The sequence below is a fragment of the Poecilia reticulata genome, chromosome 22 (genome assembly GCF_904066995.2).
Source record: "Poecilia reticulata chromosome 22, P_reticulata-male-v2, whole genome shotgun sequence".
NCBI classification, from domain to species: domain Eukaryota; kingdom Metazoa; phylum Chordata; class Actinopteri; order Cyprinodontiformes; family Poeciliidae; genus Poecilia; species Poecilia reticulata.
The window spans coordinates 1,751,583-1,771,385 of NC_088851.1; the positions used below are offsets into that span (position 1 = coordinate 1,751,583).

The 19,803-nt window shown below is 38.1% G+C and overlaps 1 protein-coding gene across 10 annotated transcripts in view; it reads left to right on the forward strand.

Moving 5' to 3' along the window:
* akap6 (A kinase (PRKA) anchor protein 6) overlaps positions 1-19,803 on the forward strand; it is a 224,321-nt gene that overhangs the window by 144,142 nt on the left and 60,376 nt on the right. For all 10 annotated transcript variants that reach the window (XM_081603033.1, XM_081603032.1, XM_081603036.1 and 7 more), the window contains one exon: positions 3,393-3,513. In XM_081603033.1, coding sequence (XP_081459159.1) covers positions 3,393-3,513 — 121 coding nt within the window. The remainder of the gene's footprint in view (positions 1-3,392; positions 3,514-19,803) is intronic.

The following is a 19,803-nucleotide window of genomic DNA, read 5'->3' on the forward strand; positions in this document are numbered from 1 at the left end:
ATACTTTAGTCTCCCATGGTAAACCTTCTGGCTGCAGGAACTCTCACCAAGCGCTGCCTATTTCCACAAAACTCCGCCTCAGAGCTACTGTTTCTTTAAATATGATGCTATAGATATATCAGCTTGTTCAGCCTATTAGAAATGTTTATGTCAATTTATCTAATGTTCCTATTCTCTAATAGGATGGTGGGACTGTGAAAAAAATATTCTAGGAAGGACCTTTGCATTTTTCCATCTAATAAAATAATCTGAAATTGTTGAAAGCCCCATCATAAAGTTTCCATTACCATATACTAATTGTACATGATCATTTAAATAACTGCAATACTGACAGGACACAGTTGATTATGTTTTTAAAAGTTGGAAGAGATAAATCACACAGAAAATTTAGTATTGCTAAGAGTAGAGCAAAATGAAGATTTTTTTTTATATTTTTCAGCAGTGTGATAAAGTTTCATTTTGATTTAAGCATTTTGCATTCACAGCAAATTTAATTTTAGTTGTTTTGATTGTAATTAGTGTGTTATTTAACATTGTCCTTTGAGAAAATCCAGATTTTTAGTTGTTTAATTCTCAGTTGACATCAGCTTTGTTGCCTTAGAATGTGTGTTTCTATGTGTACATCGGTTGTGATGAGGCTGTTTGTGACTTGATTGCTGAAGAAAGTGTCCCTTAGTGTGTAATTGTCTTAAATTGTGTGCATACTTGCATGTGTGCGAGTGTGCATGTCGTCATGAAAATGCTTTAGACCCGACAGATTGCCAAAGTGTTGGTTGTGGTGACAAGAGAACCCCAAACAATTTCGCTGCTAATGTTGAGAAACGTGTTGGTGATCCCCGCTGAGACTGAAAAACAGAGAATATATAAATAATAAACACACACCTTAACAAAATGGCTGACAGTAATCTGTGTGTTTGAGCAATCGGCCCCTGTTCCAGGAGCATAAATATTAGATGTGATCCTGCGTCGAGGAGGATAGTGAAGGTGATGGAGGAGGAGGAAATGGAAACAGGAGCAGGTGCAGATGTGGGCAGGGAGGAGGAAAATGTTGGGAAGAAGATTAGAGGTAAAATAGTGGAGAGAAAAGCAGAAGAGGAAACATGAGATGGACTAGTGAAAGAAAATGTGGGCATGATACAAAAGGAGAAGGATGTTGGAGATGAAACAAGGATGAACTTGAAGAGAAAAACAACAGAGCTGCTCTTACAAAACGAAAGCCAAGAGAGAATAAGAGACGAAAAATACTGAAATCAGAAATGGGATAAAAGCAGTAAAAAATGAGAAGAGGCAAAATAAATGATGTATAAAGTAAATAATAATGGGGACAAAAAGAAAATAAACTGCAACATTTAAATTTATTTTTTTTATCAGTTTCTAAATCAGACCTTCAATATGACAGACAGAAAACAGATTGGAGTTACATTATGACATCTAATCAAAACAAACATTTATCAGTGGTAATTAATTTGAATGCCATGGCAGAAGTAAGTCATTTGCTTAAATCTTATGTTACTTTACACTCACATACACACACACGCACACACACAAGATTATTATTAAAAAGTTCATTCATTTGATTTGGTCAATTCACTGAGTGAAATGCATTATATAGATTAATTACATACTGACAGGTATTTTCAAACCTTTGGGAAAATTGATCCATTAAAAAAACATATGTCTAAAAACCAAAACATATCTTCATGTCGACAAACCACAATAGCACAGACCTGCTTTTACAAAATCGATTAACAGCAAATTAATGAGATATGTATAAAATTGCTTTTGAGAACAAGTTAATGTAATGATTTAGTGATAATGACTCTTTTCACCTGGATGCATTGATTTTGTTTAGGTTGACGTTCAAACGGCAGAGGCAAAAATACAAAGTCAGAGAACAGTCAACAGTAGAAAAATTAAAAATTTTCAAGTGCCATTGTTACACGTTTCAGCCCAAATGAAAGAAGTTTTGGTCACAAAGCACATTTAAAAAGTCATTTGTTTTACCACAGTCCTGCACAGTACTACAGCAAATGAATCAAGACTGAATCTCCTCCAACCTTCAGCCTCATTTTAGGAACAACCAACAGGAGGTGGACAGTTGATCTAATGGCCTGCTTCTGCTGCCTAATGGTGAACTATAATACAGAAGCAAGTCAAAGACATATGGAGGAACCAGAACATTAATGGTCAAACATAAGCCGCACAAAGCTTGATAATTTGTTTCTGAAACTGTTTGCAGCAGAATTGTTTCTTAAAGGAGAAGTATTGTGTAAAATCAACTTTTTTCAGCTTTACATCATGTTAAAAAGATACAACTCATCAAAAACAAACCTGGAGTGTTGTCTTGATCCTGTAATCCTGTAATCTCCATGGCAACCACTCAGCTGTGCAAAACGCTTGTTTGGACCTAGCATCACTTTCATGGTGCAGCGCCTCCTGGGAGCTGTGGTCTCCAAGTTCCTGCCTCACAGAGCAGCCCTCCACGATTCCGACATTCAGTTCCTTCAGATTAGCCAGCAGCCATTAGCAAGCATCTGATTGAATTGCACGTCTGTGGAGATCATTACACTGTGATGACTTCCTGAAGGCAGAGTTTCAAAAAGAGTAGGAGTTTTTAAAGAGACAGAGGCCCAATTTCAAGGCATTAAATCGAGAAATGTTCTTTTTAGGTCATGTATATATATGGAGTGTGTTTTTGTGTGTGTGTGTGTGTGTGTGTGTGCGTGCGTGCGTGCGTGCGTGCGTGCGTGCGTGCGTGCGTGCGTGCGTGTGTACATAGAAAAACACATTCTAAGGCAACAAAGCTGATGTCAACTGAGAGTTAAAAAACTACATTTATTTATCCCTCTAAAAGAACTCTAAAAATCTGGATTTTCTCAAACGACAATGTTATATAGCACACTAATTACAATTTAAACAACTAACATCAAATTGTGAATGCAGTGAAGAGAGAACTTAAATCAAAATGCTACTTTCACTACTACACTGCTGAAAAATAATTTTAAAAAATCACACATGTGACCAACACATTAACTTTGACAGCCCTAATTAAAACATGTATTTGATTCATTCATTATCTTTCTTGAATAAACTTTTGTTATGACTTTAAGAAAGACAAGTTAGGTGCTCTTTATCTACATTTGACACTTTTTCCATCATCAGCCTTTGTGTCATTGTTTGCAATGAGAATTGGTCAAAGATTTGTGATTGTGTCTGGATGTAGAAGGGTTAGGGTCAGTGCCTTAACATCCCGGTATAGAGTTATGCTGCATAACATCCTACCTGTTGTTTGGATGAAACCATTTAGTAGAGCAAATAAAAGTCAAAAAATAATTTCAAAGGCTTTAATCACAGCAATTGAAACTCATGAACTTGTTTCTTTCTATTATTAGTTTGCAGGAGTTTGAAGCAGAGTACCAGGAACTGTGGGAGTGGTTGATGGACACGGATGCTATGGTAACCGACAGCCACCAGTTGACAATGTCAGAAGAGCAGAGACATCACCTCTTCAAAGTAAGATGGGCTGCTTTGTGAGTCTCTTAGACGGAAAATGCTCTTTTCCAGCACAAGTTCTTTGACTTCACAAGAAGTCAGTGACTGTTTCTATCACTGGCTACCAGCAGGGGTGAAAGTAAGGGGGTACGGCAGGGAACTGCGTACCCCTAAAAGATTTAGCGGGGGTACGCAGTACCTGCAAGAAAGGGGAGCGGCTGTCTGCTGTAAAAAATCAATGGGTTCACTGTGCAGCTGTGAGTTCACCCACTAATCAGCCGTGACTGATTAGTTTTTCAAGAACAATCTAAAACACGACTTAATCGGTTAATAAGTCGATCTCAGCATGAGGTGACAAACTGAACGCAGCCAGGACGCTGAGAGCAGCACGTCCTCCTCTGACTTTTCATCAAAACGTTCGTAACTTTATTAAAGAACAACAAAAAAATCAACAAAACATGTTCAAATTAATGACCCAACTACAATAATAATCTCAGTGATTATTGTTTCAACAAGGTGTTGCGCAATTCTGTGTGTCTCGGTTCCATTATTAAAATAACGAGCAGAACACGAGTTTAAAATTAACTAATCAACCACCGCTGTGTTCAGGGAGGCTTATTAATAATCGCAAAATAAGTATCAAGCCTGAAAACCTAATATCGTAACGGACTGAATGTTATGTTTTTAACGTAATCTTTTATCGCTTCGCAAGAAAAAAAAATCAGCATAGAAACTCCAAACTCCAAAGCACACACACACACGCCACCCCCCCCCCACACACACACACATATATATTTATTTATTTTTATTTTTTGTCATAGTACCCCCAAGAATTTAAAACTACTTTCACCCCTGGCTACCAGCGACAGTAAGAGTCAATGAACTGGATCTATGTAGCACATTTCTAGTCATATCAATCATTCTAAGCACTTCTACACTAGAGCCACATTTATACATATTAGTATACAGATTGCTGGTCAGCCTAAGCTGAAACTAAACCCTAAACTTTTTGTTTCCAAGACAACTACTTTTAGCACTGAGCTCTCAACATGATAATGTTGCATAATAAACTCCTAACGCTGGGTCTGTTAGAGTTCCTCATGTCCCAGGGATTCTAATGATTGCATATCATTGGGAACTGTCCAAGCTGGTTACTCAACTTTGTAAATGTGTGATTTATTTGCAGTGTTAACAGGGAGTGGAATTGGTGTCCTCCGCTCTGACTATTGGCAACATTATGCTGTAGGACAGACGACTACCAGACTGACTGCAGTGCTTGATGAGTGACAGGAAGTGCTCAAAGCAACTCTTGCTGCTTACTCAGGACAGAGCGGGTCTTCAGCTGAGCTGTATACAAGTCTCTAACAACACAAAAAAAATGTCACTATGTTTGTCACTTGCTGGTTTTTTAATCAAAAGTCACTAGAGGTGTATGGGAAGTCATTAAATACAGTGACAAAGTTTATAAGTAAGCAAGAGTGAGTCTTCCTTTGCCAACCAACCATTCAAAATATTTCATTGCTGTTGGTGGCACTCATCAGTTATTGCTTATAAGTTGAAGGCCTGAAGGCTTCAGGGTAAAGTGCATTGCAAAAACCCAAAATAATTTCAATTTGTCTATCAGCTATTGAGAGGGATTGTTGAACACTGCTCAGATGAGTGACAGTTATTGACCAAATGCTGCTGGTTTGTAACAGACAGTCAGAATTGACTGAACAAATTATTATAGGCACGTTTATATTCACCCCGCTCTGTCAAAAAAATTGGCCTTGTCTTTTCACTTCTTATTTAAGGTGATCATAAAACAAATGTAAATTAATATCTCAACAATCTATAGCAGTGGTCCCCAAACTACGGCCCACGGGCCAGATCCGGCCCGCCTCTGCATTTGGTCCGGCCCCCTGAACAATACCAGAGAACATTCAGATTTTTTTTTTCATATACCGTATTTTCCGGACTATAAGTTGCTTATATGTGGATTTTTCTTCAACCACCAGGGGGCTCTTTAGCAGGAAGTGAATCATTGGAAGTCAAAATTGGAAATAAAAGAAGAAAGCGGCCATTAAAATGGAATTAGGTTTTAATAGGGAATTGAAATTTGAGAATGTTGATCAGTTAAATAGCATTGAGGGGAAAAATATTTTTTGTTTTTTTTTAAATAATACTGGGATCATTATGAGAATTTGAGGTATAGATATTAGGATCCAGTGGATGGCAGTAATGCAACAATAATGGATGCAAGATGCTGTTGAAATCTAAAGAAGAAGAAAGCGCCTATTTTCATTTAGCACATGCTAGTCGCAGACATGAAGGATCAGCACTTTTACTGTTACAGTTACCGTTCAGAAACTACTGTAATCAGTTCAGTTAAATCTAAACTTGGCAACTTTTTGTTTTTCAACCGTAATAAATGTGATTATTCAGTTGACCTGTTATCAGGGGCGGATCTAGAAAAATATTTATGGCGTGGCAAGAGGGGGGCAGGGATTTTTTCAGGGGTGGCAGCATATGCCAGTATGTGTATATATACATAACAGAACAAGTCAATGATGCAAATATTTGCAGCACCATGTTACATGAAATATAAGGGGTTTCCATACACACTATCTTGAGGGAACGAAGACGTCTTCCATTTGAACCAGAACATAGCTATAAAGAATCAACTTTATTTTTTTTTTGTTTTGTTTTTCTGCCTTCTCTCTCTGTGTGTGTGTGTGTGTGTGTGTGTGTATGTATGTGTGTGTTTGTCCATGCGCATGCTTGCCTGTGTGTGTGCACACAACGGCATGATTTATTTATTTGCTTGATGAGAGTCACCTGGCCTGCGAATTATTGATAAGTGTAAAGATGAACTTAATTTCTCCATAGGAGTCACACTTAAATATTCATCTCCTAATGAATATTCATGGCAGCAATGATGCATGCATGAATTTTAGATGACTCCAGAATCAGTGGGCATTGTCTTCCCCTTTTTCACTTTCTCTCTCTCATTTTTTTTGATGTGTCAACTCTTCTGCTGAATTATTGATGTTGATCTCAACAGTATTTCTTCGCCTAGTCCAAGGTCGCTTTGGTATACTCTTTCTTGCCCTCTTCACCACTGCGACTTGCAGAGACAGGTCTGCAGACAGGTCTACGCCGCATGCTGCTCACATATGGATGTTTTTATACCTTCATGTTGGAAACAGCCAGTGGACAGAGACGTCATGTTTTTTGTTTCCCACACTTTATCAGAATCCATCTGCCAGTCCATTGTGTATCTATATATAGCACATCTCTGTTCATAAGAATCTAACAAGCTACATACATTTAGTGGAACTTACCACAGTGTCTTAGTCGCTGGTATTCCATTGACCCGAATGTGATTGTCATTGTCGACGACATCTCCTAGATTCTTGTCTTTTCAAAATTTTAAAGGGTAAAACCGTTTTGTGTCTTCCAGAATAATACGATGACATTACTTTGCAGAATTATTATCTAATATTTTCTCTCTCCACACCAGATTCGTGAACACTTTCTTAAATGGCCAACCTAAGGCATTGAATCTGCTTTTCTGTGTAACTTTGAGTGAAAATTAAAAATATTGTGTGTGCTTCAAGACCTGCACATTCTTATGTCACATTGGATTTACATTTACATCTACAGGACAGATCTGTAGATTTATTGAAATGCATAATCAAGTTATGTCAACAGATGACCCTACCATAAGAATAAAATACAATATGTACAAAATTAAATTAACTTAATTTTCATAAGATGTACTATGCAATATCTTTCTACCTTGTAATGATGGGACGAACTCACATTCTCATATTGTAAAATTGCCCCGTATGTAATTGACATTAGTTCAGATGAAACAAAGATATGCTCTACATTGTCAACAGGTTAATATGAACCCATTCAAGTGCTCAGTAGATCCATAAAACAAGTCAACGCGAGGATATGTCACAACTTTGTTCAGCTGAGCAAATAACAAAACTGAAGTAATTCTTCTTTCCTTTTATTATTTTCTCCACTTGGAAAAGTCAAGTTTTATGATTCACTTCAGTCCTCTTATTTATACTGTACAAATGATTGTTTTTCCTTTCCGTATTAATGATAGGTCTTAAAATACACTATGTTGCTGGAAGTATTTGCTCACCTGCCTTAACTCACATATGAGCTTAAGTGGCATCCCATTCATAATCCATATGGTTCAATATGATGTTGGTCCACCCTTTGCAGCTAGAACAGCTTCAACTTATCCATAACATTACCAGAAACGCAATTCATCACTGCAGAGAAAGCGCCTCCACTGCTCTAGAGTCCAGTGGCGGCGGCTTTACACCACTGCATCCGATTCTTTGCATTGTTCTTGGTGATGTTTGTCTTGGATGCAGTTGGTTACCATGGAAACCCATTACATGAAGCTCTCTGTGTACTGTTCTTGGGCTAATCTGAAGGCCACATGAAGTTTGGAGGTCTGTAGTGACTGACTCTGCAGAAAGTTCGTGACCTCTTCGCTCTATGTGCTTCAGCATCTGCTGATCCCACTCCGTCAGTTTACTTGGCCTACCACTTGGTGGCTGAGTTGCTGTCGTTCCCAAATTCTTCCATTTTCTTATAATACAGCTGACAGTTGACTGAGGAATATTTAGGAGTGAAGAAATGTCACAACTGGATTTGTTGCATAGGTGGCATCCTATCACAGTTCCACACTGGAATTCACTGAGCTCCTGAGAGCGAACCATTCTGTTTGTAAAAACAGTCTGCATGCCTAGGTGATTCATTTATACACCTGTGGCCAGGGGTGCTGTATCGTTAGGACAATTCCAAGGGCCCCTGACCAACAGGGGGCCCTCCACAATTTTTTTTTTCATAGAAATTAAATAAAATGGGGCCCTGTCATTTACAAGAAAATCATATTGTGTTTTCTAAAATTGTTTTTATCAGTAAAAATTAAATGTTACCACTCCCAGACCAAAAAGCACACATCCATATTTGCACTGAACCCTCTCCTGGATCTGCATGAAATGGTTCGTTCCTGCTTAGCGCACTTGACAGTGATGGCAGAGGCTGCTTGAGCACCTGCCCTTTTTGCTCTTTTTGCTCTTTGCAAAGTTTTGAGAATGACACAAATATTATATTTTCACATGATCTGCTGCCCTCTGGTTTTCATGTGTGTATGTCAGATGTTTTCATCACATACAGAAATACAATTGCAATCATATTATGAGTAACAAAAGCTTTTATTGACAGTTATAATTACTTAATGCAGCAAGTCAATATTTGCAGTGTTGACCCCTCTTCTTCAGGACCTCTGCAATTCTCCCTGGCATGTTCTCAATCAACTTCTGGACCACATCCTGACTGATAGCCGTCCATTCTTGCACAATCAATGCTTGCATTTTGTCAGAATTCCTAGGTTTTTTTTCTTTATTCATGGCTGTGTTTTTAGGCCAGACTGTGAGAGAGCCGACTCCCTTGGCTGAGAAGCAACCCCACACATGAATGGTTTCAGGATGTTTTACAGTTGGCATGAGACAAGACTGGTGGTAGCGCTCACCTCGTCTTCTCCCAACAAGCTGTTTTCCAGATGTCCCAAACAATCGGAAAGGGGATTCATCAGAGAAAATGACTTTACCCCAGTCCTCAGCAGTCCACTCCCTGTACCTTTTGCAGAATATCAGTCTGTCCCTGATGTTTTTCCTGGAGAGAAGTGGCTTCTTTGCTGCCCTCCTTGAGACCAGGCCTTGCTCCGAGAGTCTCTGCCTCACAGTGCGTGCAGATGCACTCACACCTGCCTGCTGCCATTCCTGAGCAAGTTCTGCACTGCTGGTAGCCCGATCCCGTAGCTGAAACACTTTTAAGAGACGGTCCTGGCGCTTGCTGGTCTTTCTTGGGCGCCCTGGAGCCTTTTTAGCAACAATGGAACCTCTCTCCTTGAAGTTCTTGATGATGCGATAGATTGTTGACTGAGGTGCAATCTTTCTAGCTGCGATACTCTTCCCTGTTAGGCCATTTTTGTGCAGTGCAATGATGACTGCAGGTGTTTCTTTAGAGATAACCATGGTTCACAGAAGAGAAACAATGATGCCAAGCACCAGCTTCTTTTTAAAGTGTCCAGTGGTGTCATTCTTACTTAATCATGACAGATTGATCTGCAGCCCTGTCCTCATCAACACCCACACCTGTGTTAATGGAGCAATCACTGAAACCATGTTAGCTGGTCCTTTTAAGGCTGCAAGGAAGTTGAAATGTGTTTTGGGGGATAAAGTTCATTTTCTAGGCAAATATTGACTTTGCAATTAATTGCTGTTAAGCTGATCACTCTTTATAACATTCTGGAGTTTATGCAAATTGCCATTATAAAAACTGAAGCAGTAGACTTTGTAAATATTAACATTTGAATCATTCTCAAAACTTTTGGCCATGACTGTACATGGTGCAACATATGCTAGCATGGACTGTTATTTTGTACAGATTGAAGTAGAGATCTGTGGCTCATGCTATCTGCTAATGCTAATATTTCTTGATTTTCAGGTTGAATAAATGCAGACTGCCTCCAAATGCAGATAGATCTGTTGTCTTGTCAGTTGTCTGATAACTCCAAATCACATATTATGCAGAAATCCACGAATCACAACAAATCACTAACAACTCCTGCTACTGCATGTGTTGAAGGGAAACATTTTCAGCTTGCCTGTTTTGAGTGCCATGTTAAAAAAAAAAAAACTCCAACCCTCCGGTGTTTTCATTCAGTTGTATTTTGTTTTTTTCACTCCGTGTGACTGTTAAAGAACCTTGCAGTGATTCCCTTGAACACAGAACTCAGCCTTGTAACCATAGTAATGCCAGGGCCAAAAAAAGTTGTTCTTTTCCCAAAATGTTTTGTGTATGTGTGTGTGTGCGCACGTGTGCGTGCGCGTGTGGACGTGTATGTGTATGAATTGAAACTGAGGAAGAGTAAGATATGTGACTGCGTGTGTGTGTGTGTGTGTGTGTGTGTGTGTGTGTGTGTGTGTGTGTGTGTGTGTGTGTGTGTGTGTGTGTGTGTGTGTGTGAGGGGTTTTTGTCCTCCGGAAAGGGAAAGCTTGGCTGACAGTTGTTGTGCTAACAGCCTTGGCAGGCTGAGACTCTACTGTTTATTGTGATGTTGTAGATGGATTCACTTATCAACCTTGGATAGGAGGGAGAATAGCTGCTGAGGAGTGTTTGTATATGTTCTTTGATTCCGATGTGTGTAGTGATGCATGCAACCACTAATATAATAGTGGTTGCATGCATCCATGCATGCAACCATGGATGCATGCATATATAAAACGTCTCTCTGCTCCAAGTAGTCTAAAAGTAAGTGCAGGAAAATCCATCTGTTGTTTTGTAGTCATTCAAAATTTGGTCTTGGCAGAAAAAGGTCCAATAGAAAAACCAAGACGTTACTCTCCTCTGTGAGACTCTGCAGTTCATTCTGTAAGATTTTTAAGGACAGAGAAGTTTTGGGTCTGCACAATGGCCTCTTACTAGTATAAAACAAAAAAAGTTCCCAGAAAATAGCACAAAGTATTTTAAAAGACATTTCTCACCCTGGGCATTTTCTGCTTCCGCTGATGCAGGTGGGAAGATGGCATAAAGAAATGACTGTTAGGACCAACAGAATCAAATAAAGTTTCTACCCCACAGCAATAACTAGACAATACATGGACATCACCATGCATTCTTAGACACTTTATATAACGCGAAAAGGAATCTATGGAGAAAAAAATCTGAATACATGTAAACAGACATGTGATGTACTTACTCTTGATCAGCTGACTAATGCGTAAACAGGAAAGTTTGTTTTTCTGCAAATTTGACTGACCCCCATTCATAATTTGCATGCTGCTTATATAAATATAAATATCTATGGTATGTTTATGTACATCGTTGTAGCTTTGACGGTCATGCAGTCAGACTTTGACTGCATGTTATAAAACTTTAAAAGTGAAAAAGTGTAGGGATGATTCATGGTTCCCTGTGGACAAATCAGAAAATTCCATTTAAGATTTAATTTGACGTTATTTCTTTGCATTAAGTCATCACAGATGTAGCTCCACTCCTTCTTGCTTCCCTCCCTCTCCTGCTCTTTCTCTGCGCTCTCCCTGCGGCGAGTTCCAGTAGAGTCCAACTAATTACAGTGGCTATCAGGAGAGTGTATATGAATGTGTGTGTGCATCCCTGCCGCTAAATTCTCATTTCAAATAGCCCATGGTGCTCTGATGGAGCACTGAACCACTGGTACACACACACTCACACAGTTTCCCACTCATACACACACACCTGCTCATTAACTAGGTTCCAAAACCAATCACAGCGAGTGTGACAGAGGAGCTCTGTCTGAAGTCATACTTACAAGCAATGTGTGTCTTACTGGCTGTCTGGTTATCTCTGGTTTACCAAATGAAGAACCACTAAATAAATTAGCACACACTGGTGTACTGAAACTACTTCCTTTGAAAAAAGACATTTAATATTTAAACACAATTATTTCTTACTACTGGAAACTTTCTATTCATACATGACGCACACAACATTCATTGTAAAATCAAATAAATATTGGATGCAAAGCCAAAGTTGCATTCCATGAACTCAGCCTTTTGGTGTCGACGTCTTAAAAAAACAAACAACATTTTTTTATAAAACGTCTCTCTGCTCCAAGTAGTCTAAAAGTAAGTGCAGGTATTTGGTCTTGAATGACTATATATATATATATATATATATATATATATATATATATATATATATATATATATATATATATATATATATATATATATATATATATATAATACAGTGGAGTCCCTCCTAGTCATGATTCAATATTTACAGTTCATTTCTTAAATCCAAATTATTCACAGAAATTCTGCCTATTTGCGTATAGTTTTAATACAGCATGTCTAAAATATGAAACATAAAACAAACAGAAATTAAGGCTTGAAACCAGTCTGTAGAAATAATCTACATAATGTTTCACTTAGTGAACTGAGCTACTGAAATACATTCACTTTTCAATAGTTTCTAATGTATTGAATATGAGGCTTATGGACATTTTGACTATCAAAATAGATATTTCATAAAAAGAAAAAATAGTCCAAGCTGACATTGAAATGAAACAAAATTTAGAGGACTGCACCCATCTGCTCTTTTTTGTGACTAAAGACAAGAGAATGGAAGACAATAATCCAATGCAAAAATTAAATATAAATGAAAAGTTGACAACTTTGACAAAGTTGTCAACTTTGACTTTTGTCAAAGCTGTTTTCAGCAGTAATTTTTGTTTAGTTCAAAGTTTACATAAAGAACAGGAATTTCTTTGTTTCAGTAAGTATCTTCTCATCGCAGTGAACAGAAGTCACATTTGGGGTACCCCAAGGATCAATCCTGGGATATCTCTTATTTATGTCTACATGCTCCCACCAGCTCAGGTTAAGAAGAAATAAGATTAGATAACATAACTATGCAGATGATACACATTATGATGTCACCAAGTGACTCTGAACCCATCAACGCTCTGAACAGATGCTTAGAACAGATAAATGTGTGGATGTGCCATAACTTTCTCCAGCTGAACAGAAACAAAGCTGAAGTTGATATCTTTGGACCTAAAGTCTATAGTCTATAGCACACAACTTCAGTTACTACAGCTAGAAACTAGTGAAAACTGAACATTCAAAGACAGATGAAGATGATTACAAAGTCGGCGTTCTATCACCTAAAGAATATTTTCAGGATTAAAGCAAGATTAACGCAATAGTGTTTTCACATGTCTGCCTAAAAAATATCAATCAGCCACAGCTGATCCAGAACGCTGCTGTTCTCACTAAAACCAGGGAGATGGAGCACATCATTCTCTTCTACAGTCCTCACTGCCTCCCTGTGGCTCAGAGAACAGACTTTAAAATACTGCTGTTAGTTCAGAAATCACTCAACACCTTAATGCCACAATACATTAAAGATCTGTTGTTTTTATATCAACCTTGCAGACCTCTCAGGTCCAAACATGGAGAAGCAGCATTCAGCTTCTATGCACCACAAATCTGGAACAAACTAACAAAAAAATTGCAAAACAGCCACAACACTGAGTTCCTTTAAAAATAGACTAAAACCTGGTTAGAGTTACTTTTGACTAGCGGTAGGAGGAACATTGAGCAAAATATTTTATGTGTATTTTCATAATGATATTGATGATGGCAAGATGCAATATGTGTTGTCTCATAATTGGTAAATATTATGTTTTGTGATGCACTTTGAACTGCCATGATGCTGAAATGAACTTGACTTGATTATTTTTCACCAACTCTTTCAAGCAGCCCGACCATATCTCAAAGAGAGAGAAAGAGGGATAAGTGAAGTTTAGTATTAACCTGTGAGAGTGAGACAGAGAGAGAGACTGGGAAAGAAAGAGGTTGAGAGAAAATCTTTAATTAGAGACAGATGACTTTGCCACGCCTCAGAAGGTTGGAATTACACTCTAGGCTATGAGGCGAGGCTAATTTCACATGTAATTGTTGCCACGATCCTTGCTGTGTTAGTAATGCTCTCACCCTCCTTCTGCTAAGAGCTAAGGAAAATAAAATGCAAACCAAAGACGAAGCGAGGGAAAAGAATTTGTTTGAAGATAGAAAAAATTTTGATACTTCCAATGAGTAAAAGGCAATGTAAATAGTAAAATACACAAATAGAAAGTAGTTAAATAAAGAAAAAGTAAAAAAAAAAAAAAAAGAAAAGACAAAGAACAAACGCTTAATAAAACTCACAGCAGCCATGTCAGGAATAAGTAAAAAGAAGAAAAAAACAGCAAAATAAATGTCAGTGAACAGGAGAAAAATGTGGAAAAATAGAAAATCAGAGAACATGATTTCAATGTCTCTTTCTGTAGATTATACCTTACACAAATTTTATAGTAAAAAGTGGTTTAAAATAGTATTAATAGCCCAACAACCTAATCAGATCAATCACTGTTTTTGTAGAAATTGTCTGGCAAATGTACTGAGAAGGTTAATAATAATAATAAATTTAATTTGTACCGCACTTTTCATTAGAAAAAATCTCAAAGTGCTACACAGTGCAACTAAAATCGTAGATAAAATCAACATCATAAAAATCATGTGGAGGCTTGCTTAAATAAAAAAGTCTTTAAGCCTCTTTTGAAGTCATCCAGTTGTTGTGGAGCTCTTACATTTCGTCAGAGATCATAGACTGATAAAAGCAAGATTGTTCCTTTTGTAAATGGGTCAGCTGTAACATAAAGCTTATTAGAAATACAAACAGGGATTTATGTTTCAGGAAAATATAATAAACATATAAAAACATGTTGGAGTCAAATTTCTGAATCAAAGAAAGGCCTTTTGTTTCTGCAATCACTAAGTTTTAACGCCTGCTTGTCTCTGTCTTCATGTTCTCCACTTCTTTATAATTTTATAATAATATAATTATAAGTAGGATCTGAGGGTTTTTTCTCAGTTCTCAGTAATAAAGATGTTCAAATTTAGAGTCAAAATTACAACATAATGAACAAGTCAAGTTTGTTTGCATAACACAGTTCAGCATCAAGCCAGTTCAAAGTGCTTTACTTGACAAGAACATAACGACAAACAAACCAAAAAAGGAACACAAAGAAACATTCTGTATTCTGCCACTGCCATATATATATATATATATATATATATATATATATATATATATATATATATACAGTACAGACCAAAAGTTTGGACACACCTACTCATTCAATGAGTTTCCTTTATTTTCATGACTATTGACATTGTAGATTCACACTGAAGGCATACAAACTATAAATTAACACGTGGAAATATGTACTACACAAAAAACAGTAAAACAACTGAAAATACGCCTTATATCCTAGTTTCTTCAAAGTAGAAACCTTTTGCTGTGATTACTGCTTTGCACACACTCTGCATTCTCTTGATGAGTTTCAAGAGGTCGTCACCTGAAATGGTTTTCACTTCACAGGTTGTGCCCTGTCAGGTTAATAAGTGGGATTTCTTGCCTTATAAATGTGGTTGGGACCATCAGTTGTGTTGTGCAGAAGTCAGGTGGACACAGAGCTGATAGTCCTACTGAATAGAGTGTTATAATTTGTATTATGGCAAGACAAAAGCAGCTAAGTAAAGAAAAACAAGTGGGCATTGTTACTTTAAGAAATGAAGGTCAGTCAGTCCGAAAAAATGCTAAAACTTTGAAGGTGTCCCCAAGTGCAGTCACAAAAACCATCAAGCGCTACAAAGAAACTGGCTCACATGAGGACAGCCCCAGGAAAGGAAGACCAAGAGTCACCTCTGCTGCAGAGGATAAGTTCATCCGAGTCACCAGCCTCAGAAATCACAGGTTAACAGCAGCTCAGATTAGAGACCAGGTCAATGGCACACAGAGTTCTAGCAGCAGACACATCTCTGCAACAACTGTTAAGAGGAGACTGTGTGAATCAGGCCTTCATGGTAGAATAGCTGCTAGGAAACCACTGGTAAGGACAGGCAACAAGCAGAAGAGACTTGTTTGGGCTAAAGAACACAAGGAATGGACATTAGACCAGTGGAAATCTGTGCTTTGGTCTGATGAGTCCAAATTTGTGATCTTTGGTTCCAACCACCGTGTCTATGTGCGACGCAGAAAAGGTGAACGGATGGACTCTACATGCCTGGTACCCACCGTGAAGCATGGAGGAGGAGGTGTGATGGTGTGGGGGTGCTTTGCTGGTGACACTGTTGGGGATTTATTCAAAATTGAAGGCATACTGTACCAGCATGGCTACCACAGCATCTTGCAGCGGCATGCTATTCCATCCGGTTTGCGTTTAGTTGGACCATCATTTATTTTTCAACGGGACAATGACCCCAAACACACCTCCAGGCTGTGTAAGGGCTATTTGACCAAGAAGGAGAGTGATGGGGTGCTGCGCCAGATGACCTGGCCTCCACAGTCACCGGACCTGAACCCAATCGAGATGGTTTGGGGTGAGCTGGACCACAGAGTGAAGGCAAAAGGGCCAACAAGTGCTAAGCATCACTGGGAACTCCTTTAAGAGTGTTGGAAGACCATTTCAGGTGACGACCTCTTGAAGCTCATCAAGAGAATGCCAAGAGTGTGTGAAGCAGTAATGAAAGCTAAAGGTGGCTACTTTGAAGAACCTAGAATATAAGACATATTTTCAGCTGTTTCACACATTTTTGTTAAGTATATAATTCAACATGTGTTAATCCATAGTTTTGATGCCTTCATTGTGAATCAATAATTTTCATAGTCATGAAAATAAAGAAAACTTTTTGAATGAAAAGGTGTGTTCAAACTTTTGGTCTGTACTGTATATATATATTATATATTCATTCTAGTGATTCTCTTTCCTTTTATACTGTGGGAACTATCCTTTCCGTCCCCTGGTTTCTCACCAGTCAAGTTGCTGGTTGATGGGATCCATGTATGGGTTGCAGAGAGGGCAGAGTCTGGAACAGCAGTCTGTGTCAGGTGGGAGGAAGTCACGGATCAGCTGCATAACTAGAGGAGCCTGGATATTGGACATGTGCTTGTTTTGGGTGAATGCAGTCCTCATGAAGTTACCTGTAGGGTAGTGTGTTTTGACTTCCAGCTGTTGGATGTTCTTCAGTCAAAGATTGTAGGAGGAACTGCAATCTTTGCACTCATTAGCAATATTTGGTAGACCCTTAGTCTCGAGATGGAGGATCTGCCTGGGATGGAGGATATTGTTTATGGAATATTGACATAGTTGAGTTAGTTGTCTATTTCTGGACAGAATAGTTTGTTTTACTCTAAAAGCTTTGGACTGAGAGCCTGTCATTGTTCAGTAGTCGGTAAATGAGTGCTTAGAAATGTGTAAGATCTGTTCAGCATCACTGTCCTCTAAACTTCTACAAAATCTCTTTGCCTTATATCTCTACTATTTTGTCCTATGTGTATGTTGCAAAGTATGAACTAACTCTTTGTGTGTATGTGTGTGTGCGTGTGTGGATTATATGTCCTGTGGGAGGCTGTTTCCTCTACGTTTGTTCTGTCAGTCTTGATAAAGTCGGGGATATATCTGCTTTAGAACAAAGAGACACGACTCAGCAGCATCTCACTAGTTTCCCCCTCTCCCCAACCCCTTCTCTCTCCAGCTCTGTATCTCGTCTCTCTTGAGACCCCCTCATCTTCCCAGGAACACTTTCTGAGTGAAACCTGACACTAACTCTCTCTCACACGCAGAAACAAGCTGAAATCTAACGTGGAACTAAAAGTAGTTTGACGTGGAGCACTGAGCCAAAGTCATACCAAGGTTGGCTACAAGCCTGTTCACAGAGATTTTGTGAGAAACAACAAGCATAGACTAAGATGATATGCAGTAATCTGATTTAAATAAATATTTCATACATTTTGAAGTTTTTTCTTTTATCTAATCAACTTTGTATGATTATAGTAGGAGGTGAGATTAGGGATTTCCTATGCTATTAAATATTTTACACTTTAGGTCGTGTTTATATTCAGTAAGCAGTCTGATTATCAACACTGCTGCTCCTGGTCTGTTAGGGACAATGTGCGGCATTAGGATGCATTCATAGTTGGAACTGGTGTTCATTGTGACAACAATGTTGAATTAATCCAACAGGGTTAAGACATTTCTCAAAAACTCAGCTTTTATGACACAATCCTGCACTTTTTTCTAGCTTTGCACTTTGGTTATAAATAAATAGTGTAAATAACCTCTAGATACAAATCTTGTTCTTTCTGCTAAAAACAGTTCATCTGAGCATGATAGAGGGGCAGGTGACACCACATGAAAGGAGAGTTTATGCAGACGGCTGAGGATTAGCTAATCTGATGATCTTTATTATAACATTAGCACAAGCGTTTTTGAGAATAGGTAACTGACTGTAACAAAAGCAACAATCTGCTGCATGAGGTGTCTGTTGAACTCTGTGATTTTAGGGTCAGTTTTTCACACATGTAGGTTTGGATTTTTTTCTCCCTTAACAAACATCTTTGTTCCGGAGTCGGTCTTGATTTAGATATCGGACATCAGTGTATCCGGACAGAAAGCCGGCAGTTAGAAGTTTAAGAAGCAGGTCACTGAACACCTTGTGTCACCAGAACCGTTCAGTAACATTAACAAGGTTCCCCTTATGTTTGATTATTTCTAAATAAATACAACTTATACTCCTCTCTCTTATAAAGAGAACAAAAAACATATGTTTTTGCATTTTTTGACTGACACGACTCATACTGCAGAGCTACTTGTAGTCCGGAAAATACAGTAATAGAAAAAAGGCTGCACCAGAGTTACAAATCTCTCAAATAAGTTGTATTTTCCTGAGCTTTCTCTTTCAGTTCTGTTTCAGGAACAAATCAGTGCTGTTTTTCTAACAGCTGTACATCTTCAGGTGAAGTCTGTTGTTTAGGTAATGTTTACTGGGTTGTTTTTCTGCCTTGTCTTTCTATTTATTTAACTGCATGAGTCATCTGTCTACAAAGAAAAAATGAGACACGTTTTATATAACAGCTTTAGGGATATTTTCCATTTAATCTGAAAATATATAAACTAGTAAATGAATTTATGAAACAATGCAGAGATTTTCTTTAAGCTTTAAGTAATCGCCGTTGAATACTGCTCAGTTATTACTCTCTCCCATATTTTTTCTTTTAAATTTGTGTGTTTATCTCAACAGACTTATAGAGACCTCAAACTGTTTGTTTTGTACAAATACCCTGAGAGCCAACCACACAACCTCCAAACACACACGTGATTCGATGCAAGGCTGTATTTACTGGTCAGTCAAATGGCTCATTCATCGAGTTTCCATGGTGACAATTCAAACATGTTGCCAGGTCTTTTGTTATTGCCTCATTTGCAATGCCAAAGTCTCACCCACTTTTTCCTCTGACAGAAGGCTTTTCTAAACTTTCAGAAACTAACACCAACACATAAAGTAGAGTCAAAATTTATGCAAAATGTATAATTACACTAGTTTATCCTCCTTTTATCAACAACACGAGGTGAAAGTTAATGACAATCAATAAAATAATGTCAGATCTTTAGTTTTAGATGCACAAATACCTTAAAAGCACAGTAAAATGAAAAAAACTGTTAATTTACAGAACTTCCAGCAGGTCTTTATGGAGGAATCAACACTGATTGATGAACTGATGAATGGAAAATTCTGCATCTCTAATAGACTGGTCTAATAGACCAGTCTATTAGATCATCCATGAATGATCTAATGGACTGGTCCATTTTCAGATATGCTGCCTTCTGTTATCCAAGTAGTGGTTATAACACCTGGGAACGTA